Source organism: Anolis sagrei, chromosome 1, assembly GCF_037176765.1.
Source record: "Anolis sagrei isolate rAnoSag1 chromosome 1, rAnoSag1.mat, whole genome shotgun sequence".
Classification (NCBI taxonomy): Eukaryota; Metazoa; Chordata; class Lepidosauria; order Squamata; family Dactyloidae; genus Anolis; species Anolis sagrei.
The window spans coordinates 32686153-32708690 of NC_090021.1; the positions used below are offsets into that span (position 1 = coordinate 32686153).

General features: G+C 39.4%; 1 protein-coding gene across 2 annotated transcripts in view; it reads left to right on the forward strand.

The window, feature by feature from the left end:
* The window catches only part of RPS6KC1 (ribosomal protein S6 kinase C1), a 122797-nt gene that overhangs the window by 12159 nt on the left and 88100 nt on the right, over positions 1 to 22538 (forward strand). The window contains exons 3-5 of one of the 2 annotated variants that reach the window (XM_060754289.2): positions 3816 to 3936; positions 18654 to 18769; positions 21441 to 21534. In XM_060754289.2, coding sequence (XP_060610272.2) covers positions 3816 to 3936; positions 18654 to 18769; positions 21441 to 21534 — 331 coding nt within the window. The remainder of the gene's footprint in view (positions 1 to 3815; positions 3937 to 18653; positions 18770 to 21440; positions 21535 to 22538) is intronic. The other variant, XM_060754290.2, reaches the window with a different exon arrangement.

Here is a 22538-nt window from a genome sequence, read left to right on the forward strand (position 1 = left end):
AGCTAGTTAAAGTTAGGAAGATATTATTTTTTAAGGAGCTAACATCCGAACAAATTACATCTAAATAGTGTCTAATTTGTTTTTACCTCTAAGACTCAGGCTTAGGAAGAATTTGGATTTTTTTTAGAGGGATCATTGACTTATAGAATGGAAGAGACCATATGGGCCATCTAGTACACAAAGGAAAAGCCATGAAGGAAAAACACAAAGTTTCCCTGGCAGATGGTCATCGAGCCTCAGTTTAATAGTTTCCAAGGAAGGAGCTTCCCCCGTACTCCAAGGCAGAGAGTTCCACTGTTAAACAGCTCTCACAGTCAGAAAGTTCTTCCTAATGTTCAGGTGGAATCTCCTTTCCTGTAATTCGAACCCATTACTCCTAGTCCTAGTTTCAAAGGCAGCAGAAAACAAGTCTGTTCCCTCTTCCTTATGACACCCCTTCACATATTTATACATGGCTATCATGTCTCCTCTCAACTTTCTCTTCTGCAGGCTAAACCTACTAAGTTCTTTAAGATGCTCTTCATAGGGCATGGTCTCCAGACCTTTGATCATTTCAGTTGTCCTCCACTGAACACCTTCCAACTTGTCAATATCTCTTTTGAATGGTGGTGTCCAGGAATAGATAGAAGAATGAAGATACTTAAGGCTAGGAAGTAGGATTGGCAAGAAGCAACGCAATGTGCAAGACTCTGAGATTTTCATTTTGTGGACCTAGAAGACTAGTTTTTATTTTCCATCCCTATTTTCTGAAGTTGTGCCTTGGATACTGTGTCCTTCTCTGTCAGCTCCTGGTTGTTACTCAAGAGGAAGGTGTGGTTAGTGTTACTTTTTACTCTCTCCACTAAATTAGCTGAGAAAGCTATCCCAAATTATTACTTAGTCCTGTAAATTCTTCAACAGAAGTTACTGGTCTAGAAAAAGTGGATTAGCATGTTCACCTACATATCTATATTAACCAAGCAGGTCATTAAAAACATCTTAGGGCAAATTGTGAGTAAATAGATGGCTACTTAGATCTCTTTGATATACTGGTGTGAGAGTCTTGATGAAAGTCTTTGAGATGATTGATGTGTAACATCTTGTCAGTTTTATGTACCAATGTCCATTAAAGCTAAAGCCAGTCACTTCACAATCCTGTTGGGGGACTCTCGCCACCCCCTTTGGCTTCAGTATCTTATCCAAGAGGCATTTTTATCCGTAGGTTTTGATTAAATTAATGGAGTCAAATAGTGAAATCTTGGTTTTATTTTATAGTTAAACCCTGCAGTACTATGAGATAGAAGCATACCTGAATAACTAGTGTTTCAAGTGCATTATTTGCAGGGCAGTGAATGAAAGAAACACATAAAAGGGTAGTCTTGATACAACACAAAGCTGATTCAATAAGTCAGAAATCTTGTTCACATGGTGCAGATCCTATCTGTTTGCATGATAAATGTAGTGATATATGTGAACATGTGGTGTACCTACAGGTACGCCTGATTCTTTCAATTTTAAATGGTATAGAGAAATTGCACACTTAAATGTGTGTGTCAAGAGATTTCCACATCTTGCCCTTTATGGTGTGTGTGAGAGAGGAAAGGGAGAATGTGCAAGGCAAGGGATATAAAAGTAGGTCTCCTGATGTTGTTGGACAGTTCTTCCCATCACCCCTAATTATTAGCTAGATGGGCAAATTGGATGTCTGATAGAATTTTGACATTTAGATAGACAGAAGTTCCCTAACTCTGATGAAATCCTTTTATACCGTCATAAATAAAAGCTTTGCAGCTACTCATCTTTAGTGTCAATGTTGCGCACCTTTTCAGTATTTCTTTTTATTGGGCTTAATAGGCTACAGCCTTTTTCTTTCTAACCCCAAAGATGCAATTATTCTCAGTTTCAGCGCCTGTGGTGCACATAAGGGGATTATGTATAAATCCCTTTCTTGCAAGTGTATAATTTCTTTAGTAGTATAATTTTAGTTCTTTTATTATTGGGGGATTTCTAATTTTACCCTCTAATCTTCAAGATGTACTTAACACCAGGCAGAAAGTATTTGCCATGCCCAGCAGAATCTGCATCATTCTGCTCTTTCAGTTGTCATCCATTATAAGGTACCACAAAACTATGTTGATGGTTCTGAATTTGGGATTTATAATAGAAGCATTTAAGTTTGGGTTGGTAGAGACCACAAGGGCCATCTAGTTCAATCCCCTGTCACGGAGAAGTGCACAGTTTGGCTTATATCAAGACCTCAAAAAAGAATTTGATCTACTTTTCTAATATTTAATAACAATAATAACTTTAAAAAATATTCTGCCCTATCTCCCCAAAAGGACTCAGGGACTTAGGGAGTGTTCATCTAAAATTCTTAGAAACCAACCTGCTATTGGTTTAGTGTGCATCATTTTAAGTCCTATACCCCTACAGATATTTTAGCTATTTTCTGGTATACAAAAGGTTTGATTTAGGACAGTGGTGTGGAGATATTTGGGTTTAACCATATGAGTTTCTTTCTAGATTTTTTTGTATGTCAGGAGTGACTTGAGAAACTGCAAGTCACTTCTGGTGTGGGAAAATTGGCCATCTGCAAGGATGTTGCTCATGGACGCCTGGATGTTTTGATGTTTTACCATCCATGTGGGAGGCTTCTCTCATGTCCCTGCATGGGGAGCCAGAGCTGACAGAGGGAGCTCATCCACGCTCTCCCTGGATTCGAATCTGTGATCTGTCGGTCTTCAGTCCTGCAGGCACAGGGGTTTAACCCATTGCCCCACCAAGGGCTCCTTCTCAAACCTTATTTGTTCAAACATCTGGAAAGGGTTAGTAAAGGGAGTAAAGAACATTACTTGAAGGCCAAACCATCTTGGGATATTGAAAGCCTCTTCCTGTGATAGGGGGACAGTATGGAAACCATAACATTGTTTGTCTTCATCCGTGGCTTATCATCAGTTTGCGTATTTGTAAATGAAGCTTGTCAAACTCCCTAAAATATTATAAGGGTGCCACCTGCATGTATGTAAACAAATCAAATATTTCAAAACATTTGTTTCTCCCCAAAGCAAAGTTCAAATCAGGTAAGCTATACTGGTTTGGGAATTCTGTACCTTGGCTACCAGATAGTAGGGATTCTTAATACGAAACCCCAAAAGTGACTAGTAGGGCTGACAAAAGGCATGCAAAAGCAACCAGTTAGCACTTTTATTTTTACATATGAGAAATCACCAAGGGTGCATCTGCACTGTAGAATGAATGCAGTTTGACACCACTTTAACTGCTATGAATTGATGCCCTGGGATGCTGGGATCTGTAGCTTGGTGAGAGTCCAGCACTCTTTGGCAAAGACATTTTAAAACTTCAACTGCCGTAGGATAGCATTCCATAACATTGTGCCATGGCATTTAAAGTGCTGTCAAACTGCATTAATTCTACAAAAAGCAAGCCATGGTAGATTTTTCTTCTTCTTCTTCTTCTAATATTACAGAAATGAGCTTTAAGGTTGCTGGTGTGCTTGAACTTCTCTGTTGTGTATCCATCACTTTCTGAGCAAAAATGATGTTTTCCGTGGTTTGAGGGACTGTATTGGACACTAACCATTGCGTAATACATTGATTAATTAGAAAGAAATGTAAAAGGGTGATGAAAAGAAACTTTCCAGTGACAAAGGTGTGGGCAGAATGTATTGCTTTAGCTAAGGATGCTAGTGATTTAAAAATATGTCTCCTAGGGAACTTACAGTAAAGCTACTATGTTTGTTTCTGCCATACTTGGTAAATGCTCAACTAGCAGTAATAATTGCTTTATGGGTGTGTTTGTTTTCTGTTTTGCTTCAGATAGTCGTTTGGAAGAGATACAGTGACTTTAAGAAATTGCACAAAGAACTCTGGCAGATTCATAAACACTTATTCAGGCATACAGAATTGTTTCCGCCTTTTGCTAAAGCAATAGTATTTGGTAAGCATAAGTTTTTTTAATTGCTTCACTCATTTGGGAATGGCTGATTGATGCAAAAATGTGGGTGGTCATAGTTCTCTATGTGAAAACACCTTATAAACCAGGAATGGGCAAAGTTTGGCTCTCCAGGTGTTTTGGACTCCAACTCCCACCATTCCTAACAGCCTCAGGCCCTTTCCTTTCCCCCCTCAGCTGCTTAAGCATCTGAGGGGGAAAAGGAAGGGGCCTGAGGCTGTTAGGAATGGTGGGAGTTGGAGTCCAAAACACCTGGAAGGCCAAAGTTTGCCTGTGCCTGTTATAAATGGATGAGTATATGTGAGTGCGTTTGTGTGGTTTTATATTAATCAATAAAATGAAACAATCACTATTGAAAAATAACTCAAGTTATATTGTCTTTCTGTCTGTAATATGATAATTTATTATTGTTGAATACTTCCAGATAAAAATTATGTATACTGTGCAGAGTTGCAAATCTGCGGTAACACTTCTGTGGATTCAAAGTAGATCTAACTAGGTGCAGTCTTTTATTTATCTTTTAACTGTAGTTGGATTTTCAAGAAAAGTTGCCCCTTCTTTTTGTACAAAGCTCCTCATTATAAATAAATATAAATAAAACATTATTTATATCCTGCCACCATCTCCCCAAAGGGACGCAGGCGGCTTTATTTATTTATTTATTGCTATCAGGAGTGACTTGAGAACCTACAAGTCGCTTCTAGTGTGAGAGAATTGGTTGTCTGCAAGAATGTTGCCCAGGGGAAGCCTGGATGTTTTACCATCCTGTGGGAGCCTTCTCTCATGTCCCCGCATGAGAAGCTGGAGCTGACAGATGGGAGCTCATCCTGCTGCTCGGATTTGAACTGCTAACCTTTTGATCAGCTGTCCTGCCAGCTCAAGGGTTTAACCTATTGTGCCACCAAGGGTTCCACTCAGGGCGGCTCACAAAAGCACTCCAAAGTGCAGCACACATAAAATACACAAATACAGAAGCATATAAAACGATGACAATATAATTTTACACAATTTTACATGCATGCTTTTGAAAATCATGATAAACCCCCAACCACAGCTTTTAGTTACATGTCTAATAACGAGAAGTTGGTAGAGGTGGAGGGATTAATGTCATAGAATGAAACAGCTTTTGGACTAGAAAATTTTAAAAGTCCACAGCTTTATTATTATAGCTGTAAAGTGCTGGTGTGTCACAGATCCAGTAACTGGATGGCCCATCTATTGTCTGTGATAAGCCCCAACCTCTGACCGTAATACCAGGGGGCAACGGTGGGAAGATAGTGAGGATCTGCCATTTTGTTATTTCCTTGTGACCTGGGAGTCAGAAGGTTCTTGTGTATACCTGTACCTCCACAAAAGGTAAAGGTTTCCCCTTTACATTAAGTCTAGTCAGGTCTGACTCTGGGGGGTGGTGCTCATCTCCATTTCTAAGCTGAAGAGCCAGCATTGTCCATAGACACCTCCAAGGTCATGTAACTGGCATGACTGTATGGAGCACTGTTACCTTCACACAGAAACAGTACCTATTGATCTACTCACCTTTTCATGTTTTCGAACTGCTAGTTTAGCAGAAGCTGTGCCTAACAGCGGGAGCTCACCCTGCTCCCTGGATTCGAAGTGCCGACCCTTTGGTCAGAAACTTCAGCAGCTCAGCAGTTTAATCCACTGTGCCACTGGAGGCTCCTTTCCACCGTAAATGGGCCTCAACTTGATATGAAGGCTATGTTCAAATAAATCAAATAAATCTTGACTTATACCATACTGTTAAAATAGGGATAAAAGGGCGGTGGCGGGGGGAGCATACCATAGCGGAAAACCTTGAAATAGTGGTTCGGTAGGAATGCAGTTTATATTAGTGAGCCAATGTGGTGTAGTGGCTTCAATGTTGGACTATGAAACTGGAGACCCTGTTCAGCCATGGAAACCTACTGGGTGTCCTTGGGCAAGTCATAGTTTCTCAGGTCTAAAGGAAGGCAAAATGAAAACCTCTTCTGAACAAATCTTACTAAGAAAACCCTGTGATAAGCCCTCCTTTGATTTCTAGAAGTCTGAAATGACTTGAAGGCATACAACCATAAGAATAACAACATGAGGAAGGCAGTCCAAGACTGAATAGAACAGCGTTTCTCATCCTGGGGGTCGGGACCCTTGGAGGACCCTCGGGACCCATGGTCCTCGTTCTGCTTCTTGGCAGAATGGGGTTGGACTGGATGGCCCATGAGGTCTCTTCCAACTCTTTGATTCTTTGATTCTATGAGAGGTCGACACAGACCATCAGAAAACAGTATTTTCTGTTGGTCATGAGGATTCTGTATGGGAAGTTTGGCCCAATTCTATCGTTGGTGAGGTTCAGAATGCTCTTTTATTGTAGGCAAATTATAAATCCTAGCAACAACAACTCCCAACTGTCAAGATCTATTTCTCCCAAACTCCACCAGTGTTAACATTTGGGTATATTGAGTATTCATGCCAAGTTTGATCCAGATCCATCATTGTTTTAGTCCACAGTCCTCTCTGGATGTAGGTGAACTACAGCTCCAAAACTCAAGGTCAGCGCCCACCAAACCCTTCCAATATTTTCTGTTGGTCATGTGTGCCAAATTTGGTTCAATTGCATTGTTGGTGGAGTTTAGAATGCTCTTTGATTGTAGGTTAACTATAAATCGCAGCAACTACAACTCCCAAATGACAAAATCAATCCCTCCTCAACCTCACCAGTATTGAAATTTGGGCATATCGGGCATTTGTGCCAAATTTGGTCCCGTGAATGAAAATACATCCGGCGTATCAGATATTTACATTATGATTCATGCCAGTAGCAAAATTGCAGTTATGAAGTAGCAATGAAAATGATTTTATGGTTGGAGGTCATCATAACATGAAGAACTGTATTAAGGGGTCGTAGCATTAGGAAAGTTGAGAAACACTGGAATAGAAGAAGACCTGTGCTGAAACTTGCAGCTTTAATATCTGGCTCCAAGTTATCTGTTGAATGATGTTGCTCTTTCCTTGTTAAATTCCTTCTTGGGGATATCTTGCATTTCTCAGCAGCTTTCTGCTTCCTTACTGATGTAAGCTCATTCAGTGACTTCTTGGTCAGCTCACCTGGCAGTTGGTCCCGGATGGGGAAGGCTGTATCTTTGTTGTTCTTTCGGATTGTCTTGGCTGGCATCTTGCTCCTTGAATGATAATTGAGAATGTCAGCAGGAAATGTTTAATCCTGTTTTAACCTCTTTAAGTTACATGATCCTACTAAGGTTAGTCTCTAAAGAGTGAGAGAATTAATTATAGCTATGAAGATAATCAGTAAATAATGATCCCAGCTCCTTATCACAAGATAAGCTGTGAAGAAAAGCAGGGCGAGGAGAATGGTTTCAACACAGAAAAAGGGGATTAGGGAGTCTAATAAAGGACAGATAGAGCTCCACTGTCTTTAATAAGTACAGAATGAAGGATTATGCATTCCTAGATATACCTCATGCACCAAGCCTAAATTACCAAGGAAATGGGCAGCCTTAAGTATGGCAGCTCACTAGGCTGACAAATCCTCAGAGCTTTCCCTGTTATAGGTTTCCTCTTTTTATTGTCCAGGACATGAAGTCACTCAACCGGGTTCTAGATATAGTTCTTATAAAAGCTATTGTGGTTTAGCTGTCCCCAATGTAGCAGGGGCCAGAACATAGCGGTTACAGGAGGTATTGCAATTTGCCATGCCATAGTCTCTGATACATCTCCTACAAGGGTTTAGTATACCCTTTGCAAGGTATTTGTTCTTCAGATGTAGGTGGCTGCCTACCTTGCCATTTGCTAAGCTGCATTATTGCTGCCTGCTGTTTCTGCCTCCCTCTGCTGTCTCTTAGGTCTAGTTGCAGTTTTAGCTGGATCTACATGGTCCTATATCCCAGAATCTGATCACAGATTATCTGCTTTGAACTGGCTTATATGAGTCTACACTGTCAGATAATTTGGGATAATCATGTAATATGAGATCAGATCCTGGTATATATGGCAGAGTAGATAGAGCCTTTGTTACCACTGGTATTGATCACTCTCTCTCAGTATTGGTGCAACTGGACCCAGATCAAAAGTATGTTCATTTGTCTTTATGCTGAGAGGTGAAAGGAAGGTTCAAAGCTGCACAACACACATTATGGAAATAAAGAATGTGAGAAGTGAGAGTCAGGGAAGCTAGACATAATAAAACAAGACATGGAAGAATAAACATGGCAATACTTGGATGACTGAGATAAAGTGGATAGGAATGGAACATTTTGAGACAGATGATCACACAATATTTCATTCAGGCAATAAAAACCTTAGAAGAAATAGTGTGGTATTCACAGCAAGGAGAGATATAGCAAAAGCAATCAAAGCATATCATGCAAGGTCTGACCAAATCAGGTAAAAAAACGGACTTAATCCAACTAAAGGGGAACAAAAAATAAATATAAAGATTTTATTTTGGCTTTCAGGAAACTTCAGAGGCTTTCAGGAAACTGATCATGCATCAAAACAGATTTGTTTGTTAATCATAGGTGATTGGAATGCAAAAACAAGAAACAGAGCAGAATGAAAGATTGTAGAAAAGTTTGGTTAGGGATCAAGAAAGGAAGCAGGAGACCAACTGACTGAATTTTGCTCGGCCCACAGCTAGTTTATTGCAACCACATCCTTCAAGTGACATCTTCTGATTGCCAATGTAGAAATCAATCGGACTATATAACTGGATGCAGAAGACAGAGAATCTCCATTCTTTCTGCAAAAACAAGACTAGGAGCAGATTGCGGCACATAGCAGGGACTGCTAATATCAAATATTAGAGTAAAGCTACAGAAAACTGTAAACCAACTCTAATTTTGAATACCCATAGAATTTAAAGGGAACGTGAAAATAGATTTGCATTATTAAGCCTAATTGACCAGGAGCCACTAGACCTCGGTGCTGAAGCCAGGGACATTGCCAGGAAGGAATGCAAAAAGAAAAAAAATCACTACCTAGAGCCAAAAAAGAAAGAGAAGTCTAAATGAATGACAGATGAAAATATTCAAGGCAAAAATGAAAGGTGACAGAAATAGTCAGAACTCTGAATGCAACTGTTCATGAGGTGTGCACAGAGAGGAGAACTAATATAATAATCAATGCAAAGAAATAAAAGATGGCAACAAAAAAGGAAGAACAAGAATCTTCTTCCACAAAAGAGAATTCAATAGGCTCCACCCAAAACTTCATTTCCCAGAATTCTGCTTTCTTCCCATGTTAGAGCCTCAATGTGAGTGTGGTCTCTACCTGTCTCTCTCTGGGCCGACCATGTGCCGGGGGGGGGGGGGGGCTTCTTCTTTGCCTGGCCATCCAGCCAGGCATTCATCCCTTCCTCTTTCCCTCCTGTCCACCCCGAGCCCCACTTGCTGCCCCCATTGGAGAAAGAGCGGGGTTTCTCCCTCCACTCTGTCCTCTCCATCTTCAGGGCCCTTTGAGAGAACCAAACTCAGCCCTTTTGGGGGAGATGCGGCATCCACGACAGAGATCTGGAACCATTTATGAGACCTACATAACTGTTCTGAAAGTCACAGATCAGTGTTTTGAATCTTGTTTTTTGCATAGGTGCCCCTCCTGTTTCTTAATATGAGTCGTATGTACGAATCTTGCAAAATACATACAAATAAGGCACAAATGAAATTTTGCACACCCCTAATGTATACTCCGCATGGAAGAACTACAGTATGCCCTTGTATTACATGAGGGATCTGTTCTGGAACCTTTTACATAATATGATTTTTGTGTAAAATCTGGAATCCTTTTCCTGATTATCCTTATATCTTCAGTAAGCTTATTTTGAACAGTAAAAAGAATAACATAGTAAGTCCTCTGTATCCATAGGGGATGCCTTCCTGGCCAGAGCACAGTTACATAAAATGGCAGATATGACCAAACACCATTAAATTATCTCACTTCATACCAAAGAGTTGCGTTGGGAACCAAACATGCTTAGGGGGGATAGACTGCAGTGTAACCATGTGAGGTGGAGTAAAATAGAATAGTTAGATTGCAGGTGAGGTGGGAGGACTAGGATAGAGCACTTCATGCTGCAAAGTATTCTACTAGTTCATTATATTTTCCTTCAGAGTTGTTCTGTGTAAGAATCCATTAGTGATAAAGCAGTTTTATTTTTTTTCCTCTTGAGACCATCACCTTTTTTGGTCTCGTTAATTTTATTAAATTGCATAGACAACTTCAGAATTCTGGGGAGAATGTGCTCAAAGGATGTATTATTTAACAAATCTGTTGAACTAGAGATTGTAAAAACACTGTGTTATTACCGTGGCTTGCATTTACAATGGTGTGCATCAGGAGTAACACTTGTCAAAAGTAATAGTGCAATAAAAGAGGTAATGACTATTTGGAAAGAAGATGGCAAGACTGAAACATTTTATGCATTTCGAGTAGAAGAATTAAAGAGACTTAACTGACTATCATTGTTCTCTGATCTGAAAACACAACGAGCAAAACCTTTGTTCCATACTCTCAAGAGATTTGTTTTTAACATAAGTGAGTAAAAACAAAAACAAAAACATCGATTAGGAAATTCTTCCTTCTGTATACCTTAAGTACAATCCTTTGCATATTTAGGTGAGATAAAAAAAATAAACAAGTAAGTAAATAGATAAATAAGTAAATAAGTAAGTAAATCATTCAATAAATAGAAGTGTGTTTCACTGAGATTTGTTTGTGTCAGGAGGAACTTGAAAAAATGCAAGTTGCTTCTGGTGTGAGAGAATTGGCCGTCTGCAAGGACGTTTCCCAGGGGACACCTGGATGTTTTACCATCTTGTGGGAGGCTTCTCTCATGTCCCTGCATGAGAAGCTGGAGCTGACTGATGGGAGCTCACCCGCTCCCCAGATTTGAACCACCGACCTTTTGGTCAGCAGTTCCACTGGGATAAATGTTTAACCCATTGTGCCACCGGGGGCTCCTTTCATTGACATAAATGAGACCTATTCACAGATAATTGTGTTTACTTTATATCAGTGGTTCCCAATCTTTTTTGGACCCGGGACCACTTTGATCAGGGACCGCATTGACCAGGGACCACTTTGATCGGAGACCACTTGACCAGGGACTACTTGACCATGGACCAGTCTCCAACATTTGTACCAAAAGAGTTACCGATCAGTTTTTGGTCAAATTTAGATTTGGTTTGGGGTACTGATTCAGAAAATTGCATTGGATAGACAACATCAGCTCTAGTTTCTGATACAGAACATATGCCATGGTCAGCGACAGAGAAGGAGTGGCAGGTGGCATGAAAGGAGCGGAAATAAAATAAATAAATAAAGAGGAAGGAGGCTTGCGAACCAGATTTTCGTCTCTGCTATATATCATTGCCTTAAAATTTTTTACACTGAAAGTCCATTTCAAAACTAGGACTAAGAAAATATGCTTTTTAAAAGTTGAGTTGCTTAGTGATAGCATTTCCAAGTTTTAAAATTATTTTTAAGTCCACCTTTTCAATGCTGGCTTCTAATGTGTGATGAATTAATTTTTAAAATTTATTTTGGTATTTTGGTGACTCTCGTTGAATATGTAAGTCAATTTATCCTGGCTTAAAAAGATAGACTATAGTATGGAAGGCAATTCAAGTCTTTTTCATTATTCTGTGTAGAAAGAGTGAATTCAGTGTATTGTCCTATATTGCCAAATTTTTCCATACACAACAGGGAGATATTAGCTGGCATGTGGGAACCACAACATTTACTGAAGTATAAAATAAAATAAATGTAAAGTTTTGGGAAGAACCTAAAACAGCAGAGCAGGGACACGGTATGCTCAGTCGCCACAGAATGCCAAAATAGAAAAATTGTGAATATGGACTATACCCAACAATGGCATGGCTGGTTGGAACTTGCATTGCACCTTCTAATTTTTTGTTGCAAATTTACTTCTTTCTTTCAAAACACTGTCTCCTTATCCTATTTAGTGTGTCCTTATCCTTTTCTTCTTTACTAGTTATAGGCTGCAGCTGTACTTTTTATCACCCCATTGAGTGTCTTTTTGTTTGTGGGTGCTTTCAGAAGTGGGTTTTTATTGTGCAGTTGCATTCACTAAATTTTCCAGATAGACATGTTAAAACCAGTTTCTAGCTCTCTTTCCACGTTTTCCAAACTTCTTCATATGGTCCCTTATTAGAAAAAAAAAAACATTAAGGAAAAAAAGGTGAATAGCTGCACAATTCCATTATAACAACAACAACAACTCTTGTTGATTGTTAGCATTCACAGCTTTCAGTCTCAAGGCATTCTTTGTCCTTTTCATTGAATTGTAGGAGACATCACGCAGATTGTTGACCATCAGCGCTGTGCTATCATAGAATCATAGAATGATTCACTTCAAAGGAACTGTAAAGGCCATCTAGTTCAATACATAGTTAAGCACTCTCAAGATCTCAGTGGAGATCCTCACTAAAGATCTCCAAAGAAGGAGAGCCTTCAAAGAAGTTCGTTCTACTGTGGAAGAGTTTTTGACATCAGACATATTTCCTGATGTTTAGATGGGATCTGTTGGCCTGCAATTTAAACCAATGGTTGATGTCCTCTGGAGCAGTAGAACCCAAGCTGGCTCCTTCTTCTACATGACATTCCATCACATATTTAAAGATTACACTGGGCAACACACATTTTGGTTCCTCAAATGTTAGACCTGTTTCTGGGTATGGTTGACTTGCCAATTCCAAAAAATGGCACCAGTTTCTCCTTATCAGCTTTAGTTTTTGAAATAAAGAACATATGCCATATTCCAGTCACCATAACCATATCTAAGAAACTAAAGCTGACACGGTCTATCCAATACAATTTTCTGAATCAGCGCCTCAAAGGAACAGGCTCAAAAATAAGACACTAAGATTTTTTAAAACTTTATTTTATTTAAACCCTGCCTTTCTCTCCGAGGGGACTGAAGGTAGCTAGCAATCACACACTTTGATCAATTTCAAACAAAGCAAATACAAACATTAAAAAACAAAAACAATTAAATAGTATTGTGTGTCTGGTTAAAAATAAAATTAAAACATAAGAAATATAATTAAAATTAATTTTAAAACTGATTCCCCCCCCTCCCCCCAATTCCACTGTGTTATCATATCACTTCCCAATTTTTTCTTCTATAGGCTAAACATACTCAGTTTCTTAAGATGCTCTCTGAAAGCATTGGTTTCCAGACCCTTTACTGTGTTCTCAACCATCTCTTGATACAGTCCAGCCTTTCAATACCTTTCTTGTAGTGTCCAGAACTCTACTCAAATGAAGTCTTACCAAGCTAGAATAGAATGGTACAGTGACTATTTCTGTTGATGCATCCTAGAATGGACTATTTTGAGAGCTAAATCACGCTGTTCACATATGTTTAGCTTGCGTTTTAATTTCCATGGTGATATCTGTGTATTTTTTCTGACTGACCCTGGATTTGCACGTCTCAATGCTAACCCTACCCAGGTTACTTTTTGAACAAAAATTTCTTGAATCCACCAGTTTTTCCAAGCTCAGGCGTCACACCTAGCAACTTGTGTGGGGGAGGTTGTCTCTCGATATCTAGAGCGGGCTTGTTTTAGCGCCCAACCTTTTTTTAAAATGGCCGGGAGCTATTTCATTTATTACATAGCAGAACAATAGTCATGTTAGAAATTATGAACTATTGTGTTTGATTGGTTAGGCACTGGGTTCAAAAGCTCATTCAGCCGTGTGATTGAGTGACCTTGGTACATACCAATCACTCTGTCTAATTGTTTTTATCAGGGCTGTAATGAGTATTCTTGCCTCTCGGTGATGTACTAATATATACTTACTTACCTTTCTAATGCGTGTACTTGAAGTTTTTTACAAATATGTTTTCTCCATTATTCAGACAATAAGGTACATACTCCTTCTGAAAAAGCACTCATTTCCTTCATTGCCCATGTTTTGGCAGCCAGGGCTGCTGCTTATTAACTACCCACACATAGCAGTGAGTTATCAACAGATCTATTTGCAGAAGTACAACAAAAAGATCTTTAGAAACAAATAGCTGGATGTGGGAGGAAATGTATATTGAAAATGGCCTAATGAAGACTGACAGAATGCCTACTTTACTGTCAAGTCAAGGGAGTGGAAAACTGAGAGTGTGGGATTGGGAATCGGATGGAGTGATAAGACTCCTGAACAGAGATGCACAACACTTGTCGCATTTTCTTGCTGGTCTTTCTTAATCTGTGTTATTAGAAAAGTATATGAAACTATTCCCCAAGTTGTGGTTGTAGCCTCTTTTGGTGCTATACTTTTTCTCCCAATCCTGGAGCTGCTAGAGATATGGGACACATGACCCTTGTAACCATGGAATCCACATACTCCATATAATTTCACATATCTGTATCCAGGGGAAAATTGTTTCTCTAGGAATTTGTTAGGTCCTTCAGGTGATTGTACGGTGTGCTTCCTGTGGAAGTTACCACAGAGTTATATTGGAGCACATAGCAAATTCCTAGAGATGATCCTTCCTTGGAATCTCTAGATCCTCCAACACAGTTCTGTGAAATGGTGATACTGGAAGTGAGATATAATGTAATGATGTTCATATCTGTGGTTTCAGGTAATTGCAGGCTAGTCAGGAACTTATCCTCCATAAATAAAGGGGGAAAAGTTCTTACTGTATTTCTCTGTAGAGTACCTATTATGGTTACTTAATGCCAAACCATAGTTTGTAGAGTCCCTGTGGCCTAAATTCAGCTTTTAATTGCATCTAGAATAACTGCAACTCCTTCCAACTGTATTATACTGTGTAGAGTCATTGAGTCATTCTAACTTATATAAATGTTGACTTAACAAGTTCCCATTAATTTAGTCTTAATATTTTAGTTTGAATTAACAATTGGATTACCCTGTCAAGAGCATTGCATAAATAAGTATAAAACTAATAAAATAGAGGGAGTATTTATTTATTTATTTATTTACTGTACTTGTATACCGCTGTTTCTCAGCCTAGCTGGCGACTCAACGCGGTTTACAACAAAATACCAAATACAATAGTCAACAGTATACAATTTAAAACCATAAAAACATAATACACAATATTGGTACATCAATAACAATCCAATGCATCTCCTGACTAAAATCGTGATCCAGTTTCGTCGTCCATATTACCAATCCTTTAATCATCACATTCATTGCACCGAATTAACCAAATGCCTGTCCGAACATCGAGGTTTTTAATCTTCTTCGGAACACCATCAGCGAGGGGGCTGATCTTACCTCCATGGGAAGGGCGTTCCATAGTCGAGGGGCCACCACAGAACAAGTGGCATTGTGGGCAAGCATACAGTTGTTTGTTCTGTTTCACAGTAACACAAGGTGGAGGATTCTTCTAGGTAGTGTCATTTTGCCTGGTTGTCTTTTGATCTGCCCACTTTACTACTGAGTCTGTTCAGGGACTTCCAAGTTGCCCATTCTTGGTTTGCCCCTGGAGGTAGACCCTTGTAGGGGGCCATCCATTTGGGATTTCCTGGTTTAGTTGCCCAGAGAGATACTCTTGCTGTTGATGGGGGAACATTAAGAGGAGTGGTGGTGGTTCTTATGAAGCTTTCCCTTGAGTTAAGTCTGCTTGAAGGAGGCTGATAGCCATGCAGTGGATGGCTTTCACAGAGTTCAACCTTATTTCTTTCACAGTTACCACCGACATCCTGTTGCACATTGGGGAGGGGGGGGGGAGCAATGCCAGCTAGCTTATAGAGTTTATCAACAGGTGTAGGTTTGAGGCATCCTGTGATTATTACAAAGAGTTGGCAATTATAGACATAAGCTATTGTTCGAAGCTGGCATACACACTATTGTTAGTGCCACATGTGATTCCTAAATATCAAACTGCTAACAAACCATAGTGAGGACCACTTTTCTACCTTAAAAGATTGCTTTACTGTAGTGACAGTCATAAACTCATTGATGAATGGAAGCTATGTACTCAGCACATTGAGAACAACAGAGTGAGCTTCATACTGTATGTTTGTTTTAAATACAAAATATGTGAATTGGGTGGCAGGAAACTGAAGGAGACACTGCCTATTGGTGGTGGCATCTTGCAAGCTAGTGGAGCAAATATGCTGCTGCTGGTAGGCAGGATATGTGTGAATGTGCCTTCAAGTGGACTGCTGATTTATTGTGAACCCATGCGATCTAGGTGGTCGCTTAGTAGGCCTGATGGATTCAGAAGACCTAAGTGAAATGTGAGTTTTAACAAATATTTGGATGGAACTTGCTTGAAGTTTCCCTTGCTTGGATTCTTTTTCCAGCAGCCCTTGATTCTCTGGCTCTTACCATAATATTTTCCCCTCAGCAAACCCATAACAACCAAAGAAATTTGAATTTATACACTGCTATTACCTTCACTGTGGTTGCATGCCTGTCTTCGTCTCTCACAAAAGGATGGAAAACTAATAATTCTTCAGTTCCCACTTTGAAGTATAATGAGCTGTTATATTTGTTATTCATTGAAGTTACAGTAGAGCACCATGTACAACAGGATGAAATCCTTTGATGAGAAAAGTTCATAATGTTTTCTTGAATTTAGCTTGGACTTTTCCATCCTCTCTACTAAAAATGAAAAAACATTGGCACAGAGCATGGGAACTCCAAGCTAATGAATCTAGAGTTAATGATACTGGCTGTAGAAAGGTGAGTGTAAGGAGAAAAGAAAGCATCATTGAACCAGCTGAAACTCATACCCACATAAATTGATATAACATGCAGTCTGAATTCATATTTTAAATTTCTGTTTGGCTTCCTGATCAACATTCTAGGAGGCTTCAAAAATGTAATAATATTCCACAGAAGATTCTCAAGACTAGAGTCCACAGAGTTCATAATGTCCTCCAAATGTGTGTGTTACAACACCTATCATCCCTAGTCATTATGAGCAGTGATGAGAATTTGTAATTACCACATCTGGAGGATGCTACATAAGAGAAAGAAGGTCTTTTGTGCTGAGGAAGGTTTACTACTCTATATTGCAAGTTTCAAAAATAATCCTTAAAAACAACTCAGAGTATAACATTATAGCCAAGATCTCAGCTACTGTAACACAGAACAATCCAGATCTCAGAGGATAAGCCTCCGTAAACCCCAAAACTTTACTTTTTTAAAAGAGCACAAATGACCCAAATGTGCAACCTTCACTCAACATTGAATACCAGAAAGATTGTGGACCTATCATATGAACATCCTAAATAATAAACAATGAAGATCTGCATAGTTAAAGCAATTGTATTTCTCATAGTAACCTATGGGTGTGAGAGTTGGACTATAAAGAAGGGTGAGGGAAGGAAGATTTTGAATTGTAGTGTTGGAGGAAAATTCTGAGAGTGCCTTGGACCGCAGAAAGATCAAACCAGTCCATACTCCAGGAAATAATGCCCGGCTGGTCACTGGAGGGAAAGACATTAGAGGCAAAGATAAAGTACTTTGGCCACATAATGAGAAGACAATGATGCTGGGGAAAATGGAAGGAAAAGGGAAGAGGGGCCGACCAAGGGCAAGATGGATGGATGGTATCCTTGAAGTGAATGGCTTGACCTTGAAGGAGCTGGGAGTGGCCACGGCCAACAGGGAGCTCTGGCATGGACTGGTCCATGAGGTCATAAAGAGTCAGAAGCGACTGAATGAATAAACAACAACAACAAATAACTGTCAGAGCAATGTTAATCCCACCTAATTTTCAGTTTTTTTTAAATAGTTTTAATTCATTGCTTTCCCTAACTGTTAACATGCTTTACAATCCTGGGGGAAGAAATGCTTTTAAAACAAGTTAGCATTTTCTTACTGTGCCCTCATTTGACTCTTGACTAGTATTAGATGGGTAGCTGGTGCTAGGGTTTATATATAGCATGGTGTATACTCCTATATAAGTCTAGAAATTTTGTTCAAAAATCAGCCAACAAAACCTGTGTTGATTTATCCATGGGTCAATATAAGTATCGTATCTTAACTTACCAAAAAAAGTACATTTCGTTTGTCTGAGTAGAGTGATGAAAGAGCTTAGTGCATTCTCAAATAACCTAAAATTAGCACTGATCCCCTCTACTCACTTTGCTGTGGCACTACATTGGGTCTTTTGAAATGCCTGGGTGGGGAAATAGTGGTGGTGGCCAGGGACAGCTTCCCCCCCAAGTCAGCACTGCTGGTTTTCCATCTCTGAAATTGTCCATAGATCATATCAAAATCCATAATTTTGACTCTGAAACCAGCTCTTGAGATCGACTTATACACTAATATATGTGGTGGCAATGATAACAACAACAATAATATACATCTTATTCCTTCCCTTAAGCTGTGTAGGAAGATCTATAACTGAACATGTTATGGACATTCTCGTGACCAGCTCTAAATAATTTAATGTGTGGACATTGACTGACATATGTTAGTGTCCCTTGACTAATCAAGAGTGCTGTGTTGCATTTCCTCGAAAATGATGGAGTCTTGGGTTCTGTTAGTGGCTGCCAGGTTGTGTCAGTTACTCAGTCACAGAACATAAGATTCTGGGGACATTTGAGAACAGGAAGTGTGAAGCTTGCTGCTGTCTCCTGAAGCAATTGTGTGACTTCGTAGACAGAGGCCTTTCTTCTCGTAGGGGGTCCTACAAAGAAAAAAAAAGCTCAATTATTTCTAAGAATGTTGATCTTTTTATGTTTCAGGGCGATTTGAAGAGAGCGTGATTGAAGAGAGAAGACAGTGCGCAGAAGATTTGCTTCAGTTTTCTGCCAACATCCCAGCACTCTATAACAGCAAACAGCTTGAAGATTTCTTTAAGGTTAATACTTCTGAGCCACTCTGTGTCTCTTAAATGATGCCACTTGGCAGTAGGAGGAAAGTCCTCATACTGCTTTATGAGAGTTGCTGCTTTATGAGAGTTGATAGGCATACTGTTTGACATAAACATCAGAAAAGTGAATGTTAACTCTGGTGTAATGATGGATTATTAGAAAATGCCTAAGGCTTGTAGCCACCCATCTTTTAGATTTCATTCTCCATCTATAAATGGGATTGCTAATGATTAGCCTCCCAGGGTTGTTTGAAGACTGGATTAGGAGGCTTGTAATGCACTTCATGGAGCTGCAATAAGTTGACAGGCAAATTGATGGCACATATACACACAATGCAAAGAAAACTAAGCCAACATTGATAATTCTGTACTTCCATTGCCCACATCCTAAGAGCCCCCAGTGGTGCAGTGGGTTAAACCCCTGTGCCGGCAGAACTCAAGACCGACAGGTTGCAGGTTCGAATTCGGGGAGAGTGCAGATGAGCTCCCTCTATCAGCTCCAGCTCCTAATACGGGGACATGAGAGAAGCCTCCCACAAGGATGATAAAAACATTAAAATCATCCAAGCGTCCCCTGGGCAACGTCCTTGCAGACGGCCAATTCTCTCACACCAGAAGTGACTTGCAGTTTCTCAAGTTACTCCTGACACGACAAAAAAAATTGCCTACATCCTGCTATTCACTTAGGAAATGCATCTAAAGTTAAGCAGGTGGAGTGTCTCTTGATAAAATTGGGGCAATAGTGTCCTTAATGCTGTAGGCCTTTCCCTCTGGGCTGTGACTCATTGGAAGTATTGGAAGCAGGAGAAGACTGTATGGGTTGAGCATCCCTTGTCCAGAATTCTGAAATACAACATACTCCAAAATCCAAATTTGTTCACATTGGTATCTGAAATAGTGACACCTTTGCTTTTTGGTGGTCCAAGGTACACACACCTTTTTTCATGCACAAAATGATTGAAAATGATATATATATATTCACACACACACACACACACACACACACACAAAACATGCATGAATTTTGTGTTTAGACTAGGGTCCCATCTTCAAGAGATCTCGTTGTGTATGTATGCAAATACAGGTATTCCAAAATCAGCAAAAAATCTTAAATAGAAAACACTTCTGCCCCTAAGCATTTTGGATAAAGAATACTCAAATGGTACTATGATGTGCTGTAATGCTTATAAAAATTCACATGAGTATGTGCAGCAGTAACCATCTGCTAGGTGCCTTGTAGTACTATCAGATTTGTATGGCAAAATACCTTTGTTGGTTCTTCCCTGCCATAAATTGTTAGTATATGCGAGGAAAGAAGTGTTTCTAGTTTAGCTACTAGTCCTGCTTCCACCAATGTCTGAGATTCCATCTTAGGCTCCATATCCCCATGACTTTAAAGGGCTCTAATTATGTCCCTGGTGGTGCAGCGGGTTAAACTGCTGAACTTGCTGACTGAACAGTCGTAGGTTCAAATCCAGGGAGCGGTGTGTGCTCCCACTGTTAGCCCCAGCTTCTGCCAACCTAGCAGTTAAAAAACATACACTCCAACAGGAAGATAACAGTACTCCATGCAGTCATGCCGGCCACATGACCTAGGAGGTGTCTATGGACAATGCCAGCTCTTCGGCTTGGAAATGGAGATGAGCACCACTCCCCAGAGTCGGAATCGACTAGACTTAATATCAAGAGGAAACCTTTACCTAATTATATTGTATTGAAGACATCACAACAAATTCTTGTTGAAGGGAGCTTCCTTTGCTCTGGGTTGTTGTAAGCTTTTTCGGGCTATATGGCCATGTTCTAAAGGTATTTTCTCCTGATGTTTCACCTGCATCTATGCCAAGTATCCTCAGAGGTAGTGAGGTGAAGCTTTGTTTGCTTCTGTATTTTTTCTGTGGAATTTTATGGAGTCTGTATAGAGTATCCAGGAGGCCTTCCATCTAGGCATTGAGCAGATCCAGACTTTCTCAGACACATTTGCACTGTGTACCTTTAGACCACACCACTGGATCTAATCATGGTGTGATATACTCATATTTACTCAAGTCTAATGTGCCATTAAATCTTATGCGCACCTCTATTTTCAAAACCTTGAAACCAAAAAAAGTATTTGTAGATGAATACAATGCACAGCAGCAACAGGTACATTCTTTTAATTTGGCTTTATTTACAGTTACTGCCTGCTTAGAATTCCTTCTTTAAAAACAAAAGTGTTAGAACACCAAACCTTTCTGCAATGGAAAAGAAAACCTTGGGGTTCATCTATACTGTAGAATGAATCCACTTTAACTCCCCTGGTTCAATGCAATGGGGCTGTAGTTTCACAGGATCTTGAGCCTTCTCTCCAAACTACAAATCCCAGGATTACATAGCATTGAGTTGTGGCTATTAAATTACAGATGACATCCCTCAAATAGGAGCTCCAGGTGCTCCTGAAGCAGCTTCCCCATTGGCTTTGACTTGCATAATGCTGACTCCCCTGGTTTTGTTCAGAGCTTGATTTTGAATGGGATGATTTTAGAGTTTTGGATCCTTTTCAAAGAGTTGGTGGGTCACTTTTCTTGTAGTTCACTGCCCTAAAATGAAAGATGAACAAATTCACAGGAAATAATTGATGAATGTGAGTTAATCATTTCTCTCTATCACTGTTTCTCTCAAGGATGGAGAGGTACATGATGGATCTGAGCTGATTGGCCCGGCAGAACCTCTTTTGGATTCCTTGACTGACAGCTTATCTATCTGCAGTTCTGAAGGTTGGCATCTGTCTAGTTTTGCAAGTTTTTTCCCCTTCAGAAAACTCTGTTGAGTGGTAGGATGCTCAAGAAATTAAAAATTTATATTTTCATCCTAATTTCCTCTAGATGGCAGCATTAGCATTTCGTCTACAATTTTCTGATTCAGGCAAGCATGAGAAGTTTCTCAGAATTCCTACAAATGCTGTTCTTTTGCTATATGGGATAAAGTACATGTTGACGTTACTTAGTCAAGTTATTTTTATGGAGTTCTGCATTTATAAAAGGTGCCTTTTAGTACTGCGTGTCTTTTTCTTTACTTACGACATTTATTTATTGTCATTTCCTAGTAATCTTAAAAAAACACAAATGTGAATCAATGTAAAAGCTAAAACCAATTATAACAATCACAAAATATAAATCAAAACAAAGCACCAAAGAATGAGTTGATTTGTCAAGTTCTGTTTAGCTCATGTTGTTATTGTTAACTTCATACCATCTTAATTCTGTATTGGATTGTGAAATTATTTTAATTTTCATTAAAATTGATATATATATTTCTTGATATACTTTATGAACACTGGAAAAATGCCTTTTAATGTGTTATAAAATGTAAGCATACAGTACAAACCCCTATACCCATGGGACTGGGCTCCACGGTTTCACCTACCCACATCCGACAATTTTTTTTCTCTAGGAGTTTTCTAGGATCTTCACATAAGTCTGTGGTACACTTCTTGCCGACTGAATAATAGTGGGACTTTTGCAAGGAAACATACAAAGATTTTGTTACAAGATTGTAGTTTAAATAGAGCATATTTAGACTACAACTTACAGTACTCCAATATCTTTCCGTATCGCAAACACTTCATATTGTTGTTGTATACCTTTAAGATATGTTTGTCTTTTGTTGACCCAAAAGTAAACCTATCATGGGGCTTGCTTGGCAAAATGTCCTTCTTCTGAGGTTGGGAGAATGTGTTGCTAAAAGTCACCCAGTGGATTGGCATGACTGAGCAGGGATT